The sequence below is a fragment of the Triturus cristatus genome, chromosome 1_1, assembly GCF_964204655.1.
Source record: "Triturus cristatus chromosome 1_1, aTriCri1.1, whole genome shotgun sequence".
NCBI lineage: Eukaryota > Metazoa > Chordata > Amphibia > Caudata > Salamandridae > Triturus > Triturus cristatus.
In genome coordinates, this window is record NC_140579.1 from 7,026,591 (window position 1) to 7,044,587 (window position 17,997).

The 17,997-nt window shown below is 46.8% G+C and overlaps 1 protein-coding gene across 10 annotated transcripts in view; it reads left to right on the plus strand.

Annotated features, from left to right (window-relative positions):
• Nucleotides 1-17,997, plus strand: part of LOC146869091 (stAR-related lipid transfer protein 3-like) — a 161,503-nt gene that overhangs the window by 43,228 nt on the left and 100,278 nt on the right. For 9 of the 10 annotated variants that reach the window (XM_085599931.1, XM_085600395.1, XM_085599854.1 and 6 more), the window contains one exon: nucleotides 6,562-6,846. In XM_085599931.1, the coding sequence (XP_085456057.1) occupies nucleotides 6,628-6,846 (219 nt within the window). In that variant the 5' untranslated portion in view covers nucleotides 6,562-6,627. Of the gene's footprint in view, nucleotides 1-5,072; nucleotides 5,136-6,561; nucleotides 6,847-17,997 lie in introns of all 10 variants that reach the window. The other variant, XM_085599874.1, reaches the window with a different exon arrangement.

The window sequence follows — 17,997 nt, forward strand, 5'->3', positions numbered from 1 at the left end:
GCACCTTTCGATACCTGGGGATACACATCTACCGCTGCCCAGTCGACCTGTTTGATGGCAACCTGGGGAGGGCGGTCACGGCGCTCGGGTCGCAAGTGGCCTTTTGGAACACGCTCCCGCTGATGACCACGGGCAGGGTGGCGCTCGCCAAAATGGTCATGCTACCTCGTCTCCTGTACTACTTTGTCAACCTGCCATTGTACGTCCCCCCCCGCCTTTTTTGGCAAACTCAACCGGATGCTGCGGGATTTTGTCTGGGGCAACGCCAGGCACAGGTTAGCGCTTGCGAAGCTCTTCCTCCCGACGGACAGGGGAGGTCTGGCGGCGCCCTGCTTTGAGCATTATTACCTGGCGGCCCAGCTGCAATGGATCGCCCGCTGGTTGGCAGACAGGGGCAGAGATGACACAGCCACGGTGGCTGCCCCCTACTCGCTGGAGCGTGTGACCAGGCTTTTCCACCCCTTGGCTGCGGTCCCGGGACCGCTGCCACTCCTCCTGGCGGTGGCGCACAGGTGCTTCCGGAGGGCCTTATACCTTACACGCGCGGTGGTGCCATATGCGCCGGCGATACCCCTAGAGGGCTCTCCTGGCCACATACGGACTGAAACATGTTCGCACTAGGGTCATAGGACCATAACAATCCTATAGAGACCCTAATTTAAATAATTTTAGTATCCCAGACGGACCCGATAATAAAGGGATACTGGGGATCTGTCTGAGGTTTTTTAATTTTCTAGCCCCCATGGTCTACAATATCTTCAAAGAGCTCCCAACACTGTGGTTGAGCCCACCCCGACTTCTAGGCGTCGGGGTGACCCGATGATGAAGCATGACACCACTAGGGTGTGTGAGGGTACCTAAACCAAAAGGAATTGCTTCCTTACTCACCTAGTGGTAAAGTAAATATTTTCCCTCAATAGCTTCCTCACAATATTCCATCTACGTGTGTTGATATTGACCAGTCCTTGGTCAGTTGGAGTAAATTCAGTGTTATTCCCAAACAATATGTACCAGGCATTGGGCTATAGGATTTCCACATCCCTGCAGTAAGGACTAAAACCATCCTGCACCATTTGCAATGCACTTGGTCTCGCATTTGCAATATTTAACCCCTTCGCTGCTAGGCCTCCCATCCCCCGCCCCCTTGCTAAGCCTTTTTTAGCTATTTGGGGTAGTTCTTGCTTAACCGAGGGAGAGGCAGACAGGGCCACAGACGGAATTGGCAAGGGAATCCCCATACACAATGGTGGAACCCGGCTCCGTGGCATTTTCCGAATGTCCCATTCCACCCACAAATGATGCCTTTCAACCCGCCTCCGTAGATGTTTCAACAACAGCCTTTTTTAGGGCAAGGTCGAGGCAGAAACCGAGGCAGAAGGAGAGGACAACAGGGCCAAACACGAGTACACTGGAGTCTGCCGCCATCTCCACGCAGTCTGCGCAGCATGACGAAGGGGCCTCAAACGGCAGGTCTCAGCAGCAGTTGATTGTCAATCTGAGTTCACATCTTTTGACCCCTGCTGAAACGGATGTTCTTAACAAGGGGTTGGGTTTTGTACCTACAAACCCAGGTGATCCATTCATGATCCAGTGTGAACTAGCCAAATTCTTTCGTAAGATCAGATTACGTTTTTTCTTTCAAGATAAAACCGTTGAGAATGCTACCCCAATGGATCAGATTACAGATAGTGGGTTACGTAATAAATCCACCTTTGTACCTCCCGCGAGTTCGGTACCCCCACTTGTACTGGCATTCGAAACAGTGGTTTCCCTTGAGGTTTCGAAATTAGACATGGGCTCTAACAACTACTATCATAATCTCTCTAACACTGACAAAAAGGCTATTGAATCCTTGTCCAAAAATCCGGCTATTATCATCAAGCCGGCCGATAAAGGCGGTGCTATTGTTATACTTATCACCTCAGACTACCGTGAAGAGTGCCTGCGGCAACTCATTAACGAGAGCTTTTACAAACTGTTGAGTTCCGATCCTACGGTGAGACTCCAAAAAGAGATTGGTGAACTGGTGTCCGAAGCAAAATTGGAAGGATGGATCTCTAGTCTTGAGGCTGACTACTTGGTGACGATTTACCCTGTGACTCCTTATTTCTACACATTGCATAAAGTGCATAAGGAGCAACGTCCTCCTCCTGGTAGACCCATCATTTCGGGCATCGGTTCACTTTTAGAACCCTTGTCATCTTTTGTAGATGTGTTCTTGAGACCATTGGTAAAAACGATGCCCACGTTCCTTCAGGATACCAAGGACGTCTTGAACATATTACCTGGTATTGATTTCAACGTTGAGACTGACTATTTGGTCAGTTTCGATGTGGAATCATTGTACACATGCATTCCCCAGGTTGATACACTTGAAGCGATTAGATCGCTATTGGACAACATCGTTGAGCCACTGAGTTCACCTGTTCCTTTCATAATGGAGTGTGCCAGGCTGGCCATGACGGAAAAATTTTTCAAGTTTGAAGACCGGTTTTTCCTTCAGATCTCCGGTACTTCAATGGGCAGTGTTTTTGCCCCCAGCCTGGCCAATCTCTATGTTCATCTCTTCGAGCAGAATTACGTGCTCACGTCAACCAATCCCTTTCTTGGATCCATCAAAGTATGGAAATGTTACATCGATGACGTTTTGGTCATATGGAGAGGAGACGATGTCTCTCTTTCGGCTTTTCACCATTGGCTCAATGACCAAAATGTCTTCCTCAACTTCACTGTTGAATTTAGCAAACTGGGTTTGGCTTTTTTGGACCTGTGGATCTTTCCTACAGAGGGAGGCCTTGGTAGTGAATTGTATACTAAACCCATGGCAAGAAACTCTTTGTTGAAATTTGACAGTTTCCATCCTAAGGGACTAAGGACCGGTCTGCCTTTTGGCCAGTTCCTTCGGTTGAGAAGGAACTGTTCTACCACCGAAGCTTTTACGAAACATGCCAATGTTCTCTTGCAGAACCTGAAGCTTAGAAACTATCCATCGAAGCTGATCAAACAGTCTTATAAACGAGCAGCCAATAACAATCGGGATGCCCTTTTAGAAGTTGCTGTTCCCAAAGCACAACATGAGAGATTGACTTTTGTGAACACCTTCAGTACGTTTTCCAATCGAATTCAGAAGATCTTGCGGAAACATTGGCGTATTTTGAATACTGGCCAATTAAAATTGGCTTTTCCGCTTTTTTCGTACAAAAGGGGGAACAATTTGCGTGATGCCATGGTCCATACCAGACCTCGTAGCGTACCACCAACTGTTGCCTACCCCTTATGGGATCTTCCACCGGTTAGGGGACACTTCCCGTGTGGTGGGTGCGTGGTTTGTGCGCAGACAGCACACACTACTGAGATTAACATTGGTCTTGCCAAACCGTGGAAACCATTGCGTCACACTAATTGCAATAGTGAGAAGTTAGTGTACCTGAGCACTTGTTCCTGTCAGAAACAATATGTGGGGATGACCATGAGAAAAGTGAAACAACGCATCATGGAACATAAGAGCACCATTCGATGCAAAAAGGCATCAACGAGACTGACTAACCATTTCTTGGAGTGTAATCACAGTCCTAATCAGATGTCTTGGACGGTACTTGAACAACCATTTATTCCTGCACACGTTTCTGATGTGTCTAAATTTCTTTTCAATAAAGAACAACGTTGGGTGTTTAAGTTACAAAGTGACTGTTTTTGTCTAAATGATTCCATACCATGGTCCCATCTGTAGATGTTTATCGTGAGTGGGTTGTATTTTAGTGACTATATCTGTATATTGTGATTTTTCATCAGCACTCAAACAGCCTACAGGCAAGTGGTAGTTTTTTCACTAGATAGTCTAGTGGATGGTGTGCATGGTCTGCTGTTATTTGCTTTCATGTCAAACATCATGCAGAATACCACTATGCTTCCCTACACACTAGTGATCCAGTTGGGTTTGTTTGGTTATTTTGCGTTTTGTTGTCCGATCAGCCTAGGATGCCTTTAGAAGTGACCAATACTGTTGTGTTGGTCCCTTTCCATCTGTGTGGCATGACTGTGGTAGATTGTTTCTCTGGAACTCATTGTTGTTCTCTTGTAAGTTCTCGGGCTTTATATGATCTGGCCGGAGGTTTTTGAGACTGGGTAACTACATTTCCCAGACTTCCCTTGCCCGCTGTGACGTCATTAATAGGGCCCTGCACTTTGCCACTGACGCGCCACGTCATTACGCTATGTTGTGCGTCTGGGCGTTGTTGGTGTTATTTTACCCCGTGTTCGGCCGTTTACTGGTTGCCGCCGCCAGCATCCAGGAAGAAGGTTCGGGGTAGCGACGGAGAGGTGAGATTCTCCGTGTCGATGCACCTTCTGCATTGTGCCGTCTTGTTCGTAACACTGTTTTTCCCAGTCACTGCCCGTATTTTTTAATTGCGGTGGTTGGGTTGTTATGAATCTTCGTTTACAATCTTCGGAGATTTGTTGTAATTACTGACGTGTGCTACTGTTGCTGCATTATCGGCAGCGATGTACCTTTCTCGAGTTCATCGGCGGCTGCCTTTGCTCGTATTTAGAGGGTTTCCCTTTTTCTATCTACTGCCCGTTTTTTGCTGGTAGTGTTGTTAGCCCTTGAGGCTGTTTCTTGACACTAGAGTCGCGCACTTTTGAACACCAGTGAAGTGCGAGCTACTCTTGAAGTATCTATGAAGGGTATTTGCTATTGTCATGCAAAAAATTATGAATAAAAATAACATGCGGGTATTTTGGTCTTTGAGGTGATCTCCTCGTTTACGATCGCCCGTTTTGATTTCAATGTTGACAGTTTAAGAAAATCCGTGTGCTCCGCTGTTTCGGGCACTATTGTTAATTATTCTAATTTTGTATATATAAAGTGTACCTGCTTTTGGGATTTAGTGAGGATTCACTCGGCCCTATGGTTGAGTCATCCCACGGTCCCTCTTTGAATACATTCGTTTCCCTGCCTGTTGAATGTCTTTGTGATTCAGTTGAGGGAGCGACAGGCTTCGGTGCCTGCTGCACCTCTGATGCACACGTTTCATCATACTAGACCATGTTTTTAATTGTTTCCTTCACAGAGCGTTGCCTCACGCCCTGAGTTGCTACCAGGAGCGGCAGGCTTAGTCCCGATTTCATTACGGGTAAGATTCATATTGGGTTATTTGATATCTTCGATTTGCAGTGTCTATAAACCTGTATGAAGTACATTTCCTGGTTATTAATTATATATATTTTTTTTCATGTTTTATTACATTGATACTGACACTTACCTTCTTGACCGGTAGGAGTTCAAATTTTTGCAATCGATCCTGTGGTACAAGGTTGGTTGTATCGTTTCATGTTTCTACTTTTAGACACAATGTCACGCCAGTGCTCACTTTTGCACTAGCTTGCAGTTGCAGTAGTTTTGGTTATTTGGTCCTGAAGAAAGCCTCGATCACAATTTTATGATCTGTTATGGCTGAAACATGTAGACCTTTTTTTGGTTTATTGTAAGCGCGCTCGTTAATTTGATCAGACCGCGCAACTACTCTGTTTTTAACATTGGCACAGGCACACTCCTAATTAAACTCTTTCTGTTCCTGTAGTCCATTTTATATCACTTAGTTTCACACTGCACTTTAGGGCCTCACCCAACTTCGGCTAGCCTCATTGATCTTTAGGAGATCTCATTTCATTAGCGTAGTTTAAAACATCCGCGAGCTCCTCCCTTAGATACACCTTGGGAGTGGCAGCTCCTTAGCCAAACCAGGTTTGGTTAAGAGGAGATCCCATATGATGAAGCATGCCACCACGGTGGGTGATGGGATTACGTCCTCTTTATGAGGACTTTAATACTAGGTTCTAGTGTTAGCTTCATTCAGGCTTTTGTTAGGTTCACTGCAGACAGGTGGATTTTGTTTTTCTTTTTGTTTGGTTTTCTATACCCCTGGACTTCTGTGTATTCATATTGTTAGTAGGGGGACTTAGTCCGGGCTGGTAGTGTGTTCCCTCAGACCCTATTGCTTACTCGGTTTTTTTGAACATGCAGATAATTCACCAGTCTATTTCTCTTGACTTTCGCAGGATACTGAGTTATAGCTTGTGTACTTCTCAAGTATATTGTCAGTCGAGTTTTTATGGAATTGCAGGTTTGGGTTGGTCTTTCAAAGTTTCAAGGTATTGTCAATTCTATTTCAGAACCTTCTTTGTTGTTCTTTGTTCTTCAGCCATAGGCAGTTCCTGAGACAATAGGATCGCTCCTTGGCTTTGTTCTGATTGCTGCCTCAGTTAAATAATCTGCTTTTGACAGTATTGTTACAAAGGGCATAGCTTGTATGTTAAGAGTGTTTCACACTTTCTCATTAGAACTTAGAGAAAGACAATATAGAGGCATTTCATTTAAATGTTGGAGGTTTCAAATCAAAATATGCTAGATTTCTGGGTGGTAGGGCAAAGTGGTAGATGGTGGGCCATGCCGCCGGGGGAGCCCCCCTCCATGTGCTTTGCAGGGGGGCCCTCTCAAGTTTTGTTACGCCACTGCTCTATACATGTCCTTCCACTCACTGTCCCCGTTTCTATCCTCAGACTGTGTGCTGATGCTTGCTGGCCGTACCCCCGCGCCTGCCCCCGGGCCCCGGCTCTGAGAGGACGATGAGTAAGCCGCTGGGGTCCTACCCTAGTGAGCTGGAGCAAAGCCTGCCCGCCATCGCATCCATCAACACCTCCTATGCCCAGAGCCAGCTCTACTCCCCGCACTATTTCCTGACTCCCGAGAAGAAGAAGCCAATCTCGGATGTCAGACGGACTTTCTGCCTCTTTGTGACCTTTGACCTTCTGTTCGTTTCCCTCCTGTGGATTATTGAGTTAAACGTAAGTACCCCCCCTCCCCCCCCTCCAACACAACCGTATCCATTTGTGTTTTTTTTAATTGAGCTATTTATTTAGATGTCGTTTGTAATTAGTTTGTCAGGGGCTGGAAGTGAGTAAGTGAATAACGGCCGTCCACCACGAATGACTGAATAAATGACTTCTGCATCGGAGAGGTCTGTTCACTGAATTGCCTCATGGGACTTAGATGGCAGTCGTGGGTGCTTGTCGTGGATGCTTGGGCGTGAGGAGGGTTTGAGTTTCCCTCCAGCAAAGGTGGGTTCATTTGCCACATGTCACACAATTGCCTCTCTGCAGCATGCTTTAGAGATGCAGCAAGATTTGGGTGGGAAGAGCTAAGGGCGCACCCAGGGGATATGATGTTTTGTTATAAGGGTGTTTCCATACATTCATTTTCAGACCATGCTCTGAAGGCACACAGGCCCGGACTAGAACCAGCTATTCATTTTTGCAGTTCAGTGATTGGGTCAGTGGGTCATCTTCTGTCATCAACCTTCGGGGATTGTGGGGCGGTTTGATATTTTAGCAGATCAAGGAAGTACGTTTGATTTGTTGACTGAAGTTATCATTGTATTCTGTTTTAATTATATAGTGCTCACTACCCCATACGCGTCATCGAAACGCTTTTTCGGCGAGTAGCACTCTACTCCGGAGCCCATAAAGGATTAGTGGTGAATCAGTATAGTGAATTAAATGAATTTGAGAGGTGGACATGTTAGTCTATTGTTTGGAATGTAAAGGATAGTGGAGGGATGTTTTGGAGCTCAGAGCAGGAGATGGAGGCTTGGGATGAGTAAAAGGGAGATGGATGGGGAATAGTCGGAGGGAAGGGTTTTTAGAAAGGCTTGTTTTCGGGGATCGGAGAAGTATGAGATGATACAAGGAGGGGTAGAGTGTGGAAGAGTCTAGAATGGGTTATTTTGGGGCTCATAGCAGTGGTATGGGGTTTGAGATCAACGAGAGAGTGGAGTTAGAGGATATATTGATAGAGGTATATTGTGAGAAATATGATCATGATTTTTCTATTCGACAACCCATCTTTTACCTAGGACCAAAAAGAAGCCTTGCAGAAGGCCTTCATTCATTTGTTGTTGCATATCACACGGTGAGTGTGGTGGTCATCCTTTTGGGGCCTTAAATGTCTGACCTATTCATCCGTACATGCACTCCCTCATTCTTACATACATGCACTCGCTCTTCTAGCTTGTATTTGACTCGCTTTCACATTCACCCTCCCGCAGTCCCACCCACACTGGCTTCAGTGAAGATGCACTTTCACCTGTAGAGTAGCTGCTGCCTCTCTTACTTACTCTTTGTGAGCGTGCCCCATTCCTAAGTTTTAAAGTTGGTCTTGAAGATGTGGTGAAAATAGAAGAAGCTTTTTCTTTTTTCTGCCGTTTTATATAGCGTGAACTCGACCCTAAGGTATTGGAGCACTTTACATGAGCACCAGTTACATTACACAAGGACACATTAATCTTTGGTAGGGATAGGGATCTTAAGTGACTGGCCCACAATCACAGGATGTTGAGCTCACTCTGTGACTCGAACCTGGTTCCCCAGTTCCATAGTTCGCTGCTCTGGCTGTTACGACACATCCAAATTGTGGTGTTGAGGGTGAAGAAAGGTTAACGATGGGAGGTTTGAGAGATGCTTATTGCTAACTTGAGTCTGGGTTGCTGGAATCTTTTCCGGGTGCCTGGGTGGCATCCTGCTCTCCCCTAGAATGCTGTTATAATGCTGCCTTGTCTGATGGCCATGTAAGGATGGCAGCACAACTGGATGTTTGGGTCACAGCCGGACTGGTAACCTAATCTGGCCCTGGCACCCACCTCGTCCTCCCCTGGGGAGTGGGGTTGCGGGTGAGCTGTTGCCAGGGCTGGTTTTGGCTGCTTTTGTTACAGGGGGGCCGATATTACAGCTATGCTGCGACCCCTGCCCCGTGTAACAAAAAAACTGATCCCCACGGGTCCAAAACCAGCCCCCATCTTGGCAGCCTACCGGGGAATTGCTCTTGATGTTCCTTGGTGTCTGTTCCACACCCTCTCAATATCCAAAGGGGTTTACTAATGACCAGAGAAATGCAAGGTTACAGGTTCAGCATAGTTATGAGTACATATAGAAACTTATTGACGAGGAAGTTCAATTGTACAGTTGGCTTTTGTTGTACAGTGAAGATTAAATAGGGGTCTGTAGGCTTATCTAGTCTGCCAAGAGTCCCCACCTGCTGCCAAACTGCCACCACCTCTCATCATGCCATGCATGCTGCTCCAAAACCACTAGTGGTGGATTAGAGGCTCGACAGGAGGCAAGGGAATGACCTACCCGGTCACTGTCTGTCCTTTCACCCCTTATGCTTTCTGCGTATTATATCATCCAAAGTCGGGGTGGGGGGTGGTATCTGTCTCTGGTATTCAGGTGCTTAAGTCTGAATTTGACAAGTAATTCGGCATAACTGCTCAAAAAGTACAGTATGACAAGCGAACATGGTGGGTGTGGTGGAAGGGGTCGGTGCAGGGGTGTTATTCTAAAAAGAAAACCTTATTCTTGGGAACATTTAGTTTAAAATATTTTTAGTACATTTTACGTTTTGTGTAAAATTTCGGGGAGACAATTTGAATATATTATGTTTCTTGAACTATTTACTGTACTTGTCTTGTTAGCATTGATGGCAATCTTTAGTCAGCAAGGTGCAAAAGGAAGCTTTATTGGGCCATATAATATAATCCTCGATTTGGTCACTATTCACCCCAGTAGGGCCAATTCTAAGGTATCTTGATTATGGCACTTGCGGGGAGTCTAAAAATCTATTGTAAGATCGACAAAAATCTAAGAATTGTCTAATCCTTACTCATTAAAGTTGTGTGGAAGGTAATTCTTTTTATTAGATCTAGTCGGGCAACTGTGAAGTAGGCCGCAATGCTCCAGAGTTTGCAAAACACTTGTTTACTGTAGAAATATTGATGTTCTTTCATGATTGGTCGACTATAACTAACGAATAAATGACATTCAAACAATGTTATTGAAGTCCAGTGGTACGATTTGGTGATTCTTTTTTTTTTTTTTTTCCCTTGACCACACATTCCTTGACCACACATGGAATTTTAGAGGGGATCCCCAAATATTACAATTCCATAACAAAATGAATGAATTGGATCACAACCACAAATATTTTCCTTTCACCGTAAACTAATGTTGCACTTTTGTGCATGGAATGTTCTCGTAATCTGCATTCTTTTTTAGCTGCTATCCCTCCGCGGGGACGTGAAGAGGCCATCTCTCATCCAGTCTGACTTGCCTCACGTACTGCTGTTCCCACATTGAGACATGTCTAAAAGTGCACCTCTGTGTTGACCTGTCTTACTAAGACCTCCTGAGGGCTCTTCCAAAGCTCCTTCCTTCTGACCTTTAACATTCACTGCTCTTCTAGTAATATGATGCACCGCTATCTGCCACCTTTCCCTATTCTAATGACCCACAACTAGCTTTGATTAGTGACCTATTATCATCAGAAGAGGAAAGCTATTGGCATAATGTATCCAAGTAGTGGACTATGCAGCAGAACATAGCTGGACCCACCGAAACTTCAAAGCACCATTTAGGAATATCATGAAAACAGAGGGATGGTCCCAGTCCAGTGACATAAGGGTGCTGCCAGTCAAGATTGCGGTACATTAGCATAGCTTGTTCATCACATTTGGAGTAATATTGGTGCGTTACCTTTTTATGTAAGTAGCTGTTTCAACCTCATGGATGGATGGATCTTGCTTGCAATTTGTCCTTCCTCTCCTACGCTCACCTCTTACTCCCTGCCTGGGTCATTTTGGGCCTGTGTGCCCCTCGCTTTCTACTTGTGATACGCCCTCTTTACCCTCTGCCTCTTTCTGTAACAACCTGCTGTCCCACCACCTAAGCCAGTTTCCTGTTCTACTTCCTCCCTCACCAGTTTGTCCCTTTCTGCAACAATCCGCTGTTCCACCACCGAACCCTGTGTCCTGTTCTACTTCCTACGTTCAGCCTCTGTCTCTTTCTGCAACAATCCGCTGTTCCACCACCGTTCCCTGTGTCCTGTTCTACTTCCTACGTTCAGCCTCTGTCTCTTTCTGCAACAATCCGCTGTTCCACCACCGAACCCTGTGTCCTGTTCTACTTCCTACGTTCAGCCTCTGTCTCTTTCTGCAACAATCTGCTGTTTCACCACCGAACCCTATGTCCTGTTCTGCTTCTTGCCCTCCACTGTCTGTCCTTTTCTCAAAAAATCCACTGTCCCACCTCCAAAACCCCTGTGCATCTTGCATTCAGCTTCTAACCATTTCTGCAGCATTGTGCTCTCCCACCACTGAAGCCTTTGTCCTGTTCTGCTTCTTGCCTTCCAGTCTGACCCTTTCTGCAGCAATCCATTCTCCCATCACCACAGCCTGTGTCCTGTTCTGCCTCTTGCCTTTTCCGCAACAATCTGCTGTCTCACCGCCGAGGTTGGTGCCTTGTTCTGCTTCTTGCCTTCAGCCCTCTGTCCCTTCCTGTGGTCCCACCGCCGAATTTGGTGCCCTGTTCTGCCTCTTGCCTTCAGCCGTCTGTCTCTTTCTGCTCTTTGGTGGGTGCCTTTGAAGTAGAGAGGATCAGATATAGTACAGGAATGGATAGAGTTTGTAAATCTATTCATATTTATTTATTTATAAAGTTTTATATAGCGCAAACAAGATCCCAATGGATATCAGAGCGCTTTACAATCAAACTAGAACTGGAAGGATAATAATGTAACAACAACAAGTTAAAAACACAAATGATCATAAGGTGCACGAAAATTCAAATAGAAGTTATGTTAAACAAGGTACAGTGTAACAACAGAGGGACACAGTATGTCACACACAAAAAAAAAGTGTAGTAGTAAATGTTGAAACAATGGAAGAAGGAACAAGGACAACGGGCCAAGGGGCTAGCCCAATTATTGAAGGAGTTTATTCATCAGGAATCTTTGGACTTCCAGTTTGAACACCGTTGTTCTGGAGATTCTGCGTATTTCTGGAGGAAGAGAGTTCCATATCTTTGGAGCCGTGCCAGAAAAGGCTCTGTGACAGGTTCTCTTTTTGCTAAGGATAGGTGGTTTCAAGAGTAAGGTAGTGGCGCTTCTGGAGGCTCTTTCAGGTTTTTGTGCCAGGTACCTGGGCGTCTTGAAGTGGATAGCTTTGTGCGTCATAGTGGCAATTTTTTGCTGGATTTGTGCTTCATAGGGGAGCCAATTTAGAGTTTTTAGGACTGGCGATATGCGTTCATTGCGTTTGGAGCCTGTAACCAGTCTAGCAGCAGCATTCAGTGAAGCCCTTAGCGGAGCCAGGGTGTATTTGGGCAGGCCACAGAGGGTAGCACTACCGTAATCTAGCCTCGGTAGGACAAGCGCTTGAACCACCTGCTTGAAATCCTTAAGAGGGAGGAAAGGTTTGATGTTTCCGAGTGTTCTTATCAAGTGGTTTGCTCCTTTACATGTATTGCTGATATGATTTTTCATATTCAGGATCTTGTCCATAGTGACTCCTAGAGATTTGGCTGAGTTTACGATGAACGGAGTGCAGTTGAAAGCAGTGAGGTGGCTCAGCCACGGGTCAAGATTGGGGGTGTAATTCTGAGGGGAGACGAGCAAGAATTCTGTTTTTGAGGTGTTGAGCAGGAGATGGTTCTCAGTTAACCAGTTTTGAGTATACATTAGGATGGTGTTAAGTGATATGAGGTTTTCCGGGGATGAGATTTTCAAGTAGAGTTGCGTGTCGTCGGCATACATGTGGAAATGAATATCCATGGAGTTCAGTGCGTTAGCTAATGGTTCCAAGAAAAGGTTGAAGAGGATAGGAGATAACGCAGATCCTTGGGGGACCCCCATGAGAACAGGCGAAGGCCTGGAGAGAGAGTGATTTGCCTTGACTCTTTGCGATCTGTGATGGAGGAAGGACGAGAACCATTGTAGCACCTGATCACCAAAACCCATCCTGTTTTGCAGGATGGCTAAGAGGTTGTCATGATTGACCGTGTCAAAAGCAGAGGAAAGGTCAAGGAGGATCAGGAGGTAGGATTCGTTTTGATCGAGAATCTTTAGAATGTCATCCATAACATGAATGAGGGCCGATTCAGTGCTGTGCCCCGTCCGAAAGCCGGATTGATGCTGGTCCAAGAGCTGGTAGTTCTCAATGTGAGCACAGAGTTGGGACTGAACGCATTTTTCAAGGAGTTTCGCAAGGGTGGGTATGTTGGAGATAGGTCGGAAATTATTGAGGTCTGTCCTATCAGCGTTAGTTTTTTTTTAGTATAGGGGATACTTGAGCTGCTTTTAGGCAATCCGGGATTGTGCCTTGTGAAAGAGACGCATTTACAATCCTTGTCCAGGTAGGGATGAGTGCATTCTTGATTTCCTTGAAAATGGATGGGGGTAACGGGTCACTGAAGTGGTTGGAAGGGTTGATATTCAGGAGAATCTTTTTGATGTCTTGTTCACTGAGCGGGGTAAAGGTGTCCCAGGCAGCATTGTTCTTAGGGATCAGGGGGGTAGAGTTGAGCTTTCCAGAGAGGTCAGGTGGAGAGGCTGCCCTGGAGGAGAGGAGTACAACCTTCTTAGCAGCGAGGTCAGAGGATATAAGTTTTGATTTCTCAATGAAGAAAGAAGCAAGATCGTCGCTGGAGGGTGGACTGCTTCCAGGTTCCGATAGGTTTGGACCTACAATTGATTGCTGTTTGACCAATTCGCAAAGTTTCTTTGGCCGGTTTGCCGCTTGATCTAATTGGTGTCTGAAATAGTTAGACTTGGCGTTCCTGATTTGTTTGTAGTAAAGGCTCCTAGCGTCTCTTAGGAGTTTAAGTTGGTGCGAGGGGGGATTTGATCTCCAGGAGCGTTCAACTTCCCTAAGGTTGTGATGTTCCGTGTTTAGGTTATCATTATACCACGGTTTGGATATTTTTGTTAAGGCATTTGTATGTTTGAGTGGAGCAATGTCATTCATGATGTTGGAGATGGTCACATTGTAGGAGTCAGTGAGTAACTGCACCTCAGTCAGGTCTGCTTGAGAGGAGAGGGCAGATGTACAGTGGGCGGCTAGCTCAACAGGGTTTACTAGTCTGAGGTCCCTTTTCCATATCTTTGATTTCGTTGGTTGGGCCTTCCACACCTGTACCTCCTTGTTGATAAAAAAAAAAAAGGATGCAGTGGTGGTCTGACCAGTCACATGGGGTAATAGAGTCCAAGGTGACGGTCTGCCCTTTCGAAATAATGAGGTCAAGAATTGTATGTATGTAGGGTCAGCGGCCACACGTGCAGGATTATTGCATCTGTGTTTGGTAACAATCGTCCCATCAGTTTTCTGGCCGTTGTTTTGGCTGCCCCTGCTTTGGTAGCTACTGTTGGCCCTCTTTCTCTGGTTTGTGCCGCTTTACATGTGCTGTGGCCGGGTGAAGCCGGGAGGTATTACGAGTGTGGTACCGGGCAAGACAGTGTGCAAGTGAGGCAGAGGAGTACAACTGTGCTGAGTTCCATCTCACCTTACCAACACAAATCGCACCATAGCACCAACAGATACAGCCAGGGCTTTAAGTGGCCGGGCTAAAAAGCAGGTGCTGAGACGTGTCCCTTTTGGGCTCTACATTTTTGCCCTCAGGGTGAAAAATAAATCTTAACTCTGCAGCAGTACCACCCATCACTGCCTTTAAGGTAACCTTAAAGAGACTCGTTTTAGTTCTTTCCGTGTCCTCATTACAGAACTGAAGCATGTTCAATATTGTATACAACGAAGCCATAGTTATTGCTATTTATTTTATACAACTAACAACCATTGGCAAAGCCTATATCCGTGACGTCTTGTATGTGTGATGTTACTTGTATGATATATCTGCATACAATGGCAGAAGCAGCAAAATACCAGTCGGACGGCAGACTGTGCTAAGCAGGGATTTTTAGCCTGCGTATCTTTAAACCACGCCCTTAATTACATCGGCCATGCACGTTTGAGATACCCCCCCCCCCTCCCGGCACTAGGCATGGGCAGCTGTCCAGGGCCTGCGCCTGCTCCCAGCCATGAGGCCTCGCACCTTTAAAGACTCGAGTTTCGAGGCCCATGGGGCCCCCTAAGAGTTTTCATTTTTTCTTTTATTTATCAATCTCCCCTGCTGGGGGCCGTGGTCTGGCCACGAAGGAAGATGGCCGCCTGAATGTGAGGCTCCACTGCGAGGGGGACTCTTGACGGAGGCGGCGCACTTTACACCTCAGCTAGGATCACCCCTGTGACGGCTATGCCTTCCTACAGCAGCGCTTTTAAGAAGTGCAGGTACAGCACCTGCCCATTTAAAGCGCTCGTTCTGGTGAGGCTTGCTTTCTAGGACGAAGTGAGGTGTTACTCAGGGTAGCCAGTGTGCAGGAGGATCTTCTAATACGAGGAATCTTTCTAGAAAGATTACCCTTTACAGGGAGGACTATAGCAGAGCTGTGCAGAGTTCATGTAGCTGGCAAGGACACACTTCATGCCATAGTCCCTTTGTGTGAAGCTTCTGTGTGTTGTTTTGAAGGCTCCTGCATCACAATGCTCTTGTGCCTTGGGTGGAAGATCCCTCATGGCACAGTACTCGGGCTCTGGATATTGTGTTGTGTTGAAAGCCCTCGTTCCAGTGCCCTGTTAGTGTGTTATACCCATGTCTGCATCCTCATGAGACTGGACAGAGGAGACACGGCAAACCTCCTTCCTCCTGGACCTCACTGCGGCATTTAACATGGCTTCCTACCCCATGCAACACTACAGGATATCTGAATCCAAGGATGCGTCTGCTTTTTAGGTCTTGCCTAGCGATGCAGCGAAGCTGCTCGCTAGCGAGATCTATTGTTGCCAACTTGACTTTGGAAGGGGGACAGGAGATGTGCACTTTCTCAGACCGGCGATGTGCACGCTCACGGCGTGTGTATCAGCCTGCTCCAGGACAGCACATGGGCACGCGCATGGCGTGTCTTTCAGCTTGCGCCTGGAGCTTGCCCCGGGCAGCAGATGAGCATGGCAGGCGTCTCTAAACTTTCAAGCGCTCCCACCCACCGCGCGCTCACCTGGACAGCCCCATCGGCCTGAGTTGGACACGCACAGCTTCTCTTAACTTTCGAACGCTCCCGCCGCGCGCTCGGCTGTACTGCCCCATCGGCCTGAGTTGGCGGCGGTTTGGCACTTTGTGCACGGCTGAGGAGAGGCGCTGTTTCTCACTCCGGAGGGACTCCGCTCGCGCCCTGTCTCTGCCGGCATCCTCCCAATGCGCTCGAGGCTGAAGGCGGGAGGCTTCTGCGGTTGCAGTCCCTGTGTACTTACGAGGCGAAGGAACAAGGTGCACAAAAAGAGGTAGGGTTTGTTTCAAATAAAGCATAATTATAACATCACTGTAAACGATTGACCCAATGATGACAGCGCAGGAAATCGAAAAAGTGCTGTTGCTCATTAGTTGACTCGATTCCAAACGTGTAAGGCGTCTCTTTTACTGAGGAGATGTGCACGCGTACAGACACGCGATGTGCACATCTCCTGTCCCCCTTCCATCGTTGCAAGCCTCACGCAGTTTCACTTTGGTGATGTGCACGCATGCTCAGTTCGGGATGTCCTCAAGCCCCGGTGAGTGATGCGCTTTCACTTGTTTGTCTTGCATCCGCTAATCTGGTGTGAGAGCGCTTGTAAAGCAACACCTATGTTTTAGTGTATTCCAGTACCCCAAGTGAGCCCACAGTAAGTGGCACTGCTCCAGCCCTAAACTGGCCTATCCATATTGCAAAGGGCCGGCCTGGCCTGACTAACACTGCCCCAGAGGGATCGGCTTCACATGTGATTAACCAGCCTCCAGTTCGTTCCACCTATCCGAGGCATCATATTTCACTGACCTTGGCCCAGCCCTACCCCTCTTTTTAAGTGAGATAAAAAACGGGAGTCGCTCATAGAGGTGTGACCGCTGTAAAGAGCGTGGCTTAAAACACAAGCTAAAAATGTGTGCTCAGCATAGTGTGCCGCCCGAATGTTATTTTGCTGCTTCTATCCATTCATCCAGATATATTACACAACAAATAACATTAAACCTACAACAAGCCCAGACTATTGGCTTAACGTTGCTTTCCACCCGTTGCTTTTCTGTCTGTCACTTTCCCCCTGTTGCTGCTTCACGTTTTTTTTAAATTCCGTTACAAGCGCACAGCTTTTTGTTTTATTAACATTGCTTTTCACCCGTTTTTTTAAATTCCTTTACGAGCGCTGCGTAGGTCATGCCGCCTTCCTGAACATCAATGGTAAACTCCCTTGTTTTCAAAACGGCCACTCGCAGACACACTCTTCATGTACAACAAGATTCGTGGGGTTATTTTGTTTTATGGCTGGAAAAGATAGCGTTTAGGTTTAAAAAAAAAAAATTGGTGTTTAAATAATTATTCGCTTGGAAAACAGATTTAGACTTCATTGTCATTGCAATTTTTGACATGCTTCAAAAAACATTCGTATGCTCCGATTGACTGTGTACTCAGAAGTACCCCATGGCACAATTAGGCACTGACTTAAGTGATTCCCGATCATCGTGCACTAAGTAGTCGTCCCCTGGCCACCCCCCCCCCTCCCCCCCTCCCACCCAGGCCAAAGCAGGCGCCTACTTCTGTGCTAAGAGTGAAGGTATGGTTGGCGGACAACTCTCAAACACGTGAACAGGGGTGACGGAAAATTTACGTCTTATCTTACCAGGTTAATCATGCAAAATCTCATATTTTACAAACACTCTCTCGCTTCCATCTCGCTCTGGCTCGCAAACACACTCTACACATAGGCGAGCGCTTCCTCCTACTGCCACATACCCTCCTGCGTATCTCACCAGGTCGCTCCTCTCCAATCCCCAGCTGTCCTTGCACCCCCTCCTGTGTCAGCCAGCCCTGCGCCATCTGCTGACCCCCACCATATTCTTCCAGGACTACAGACTTTGTTTCCTACCCTTGCCAGGATGAAGGCATCGCAGCAGAACCTTTCAGCCCCTGACGCCCCCTCCATACAGCTACTCCCCCCCCCCCCCCGTATTCCTTACCGCTACGCCATACATCGTGCAATGCCTTGCAGCGTGTCTCCAGAGCTCACGGGGTGCTCAGTGTACTTCTGCCCAGGT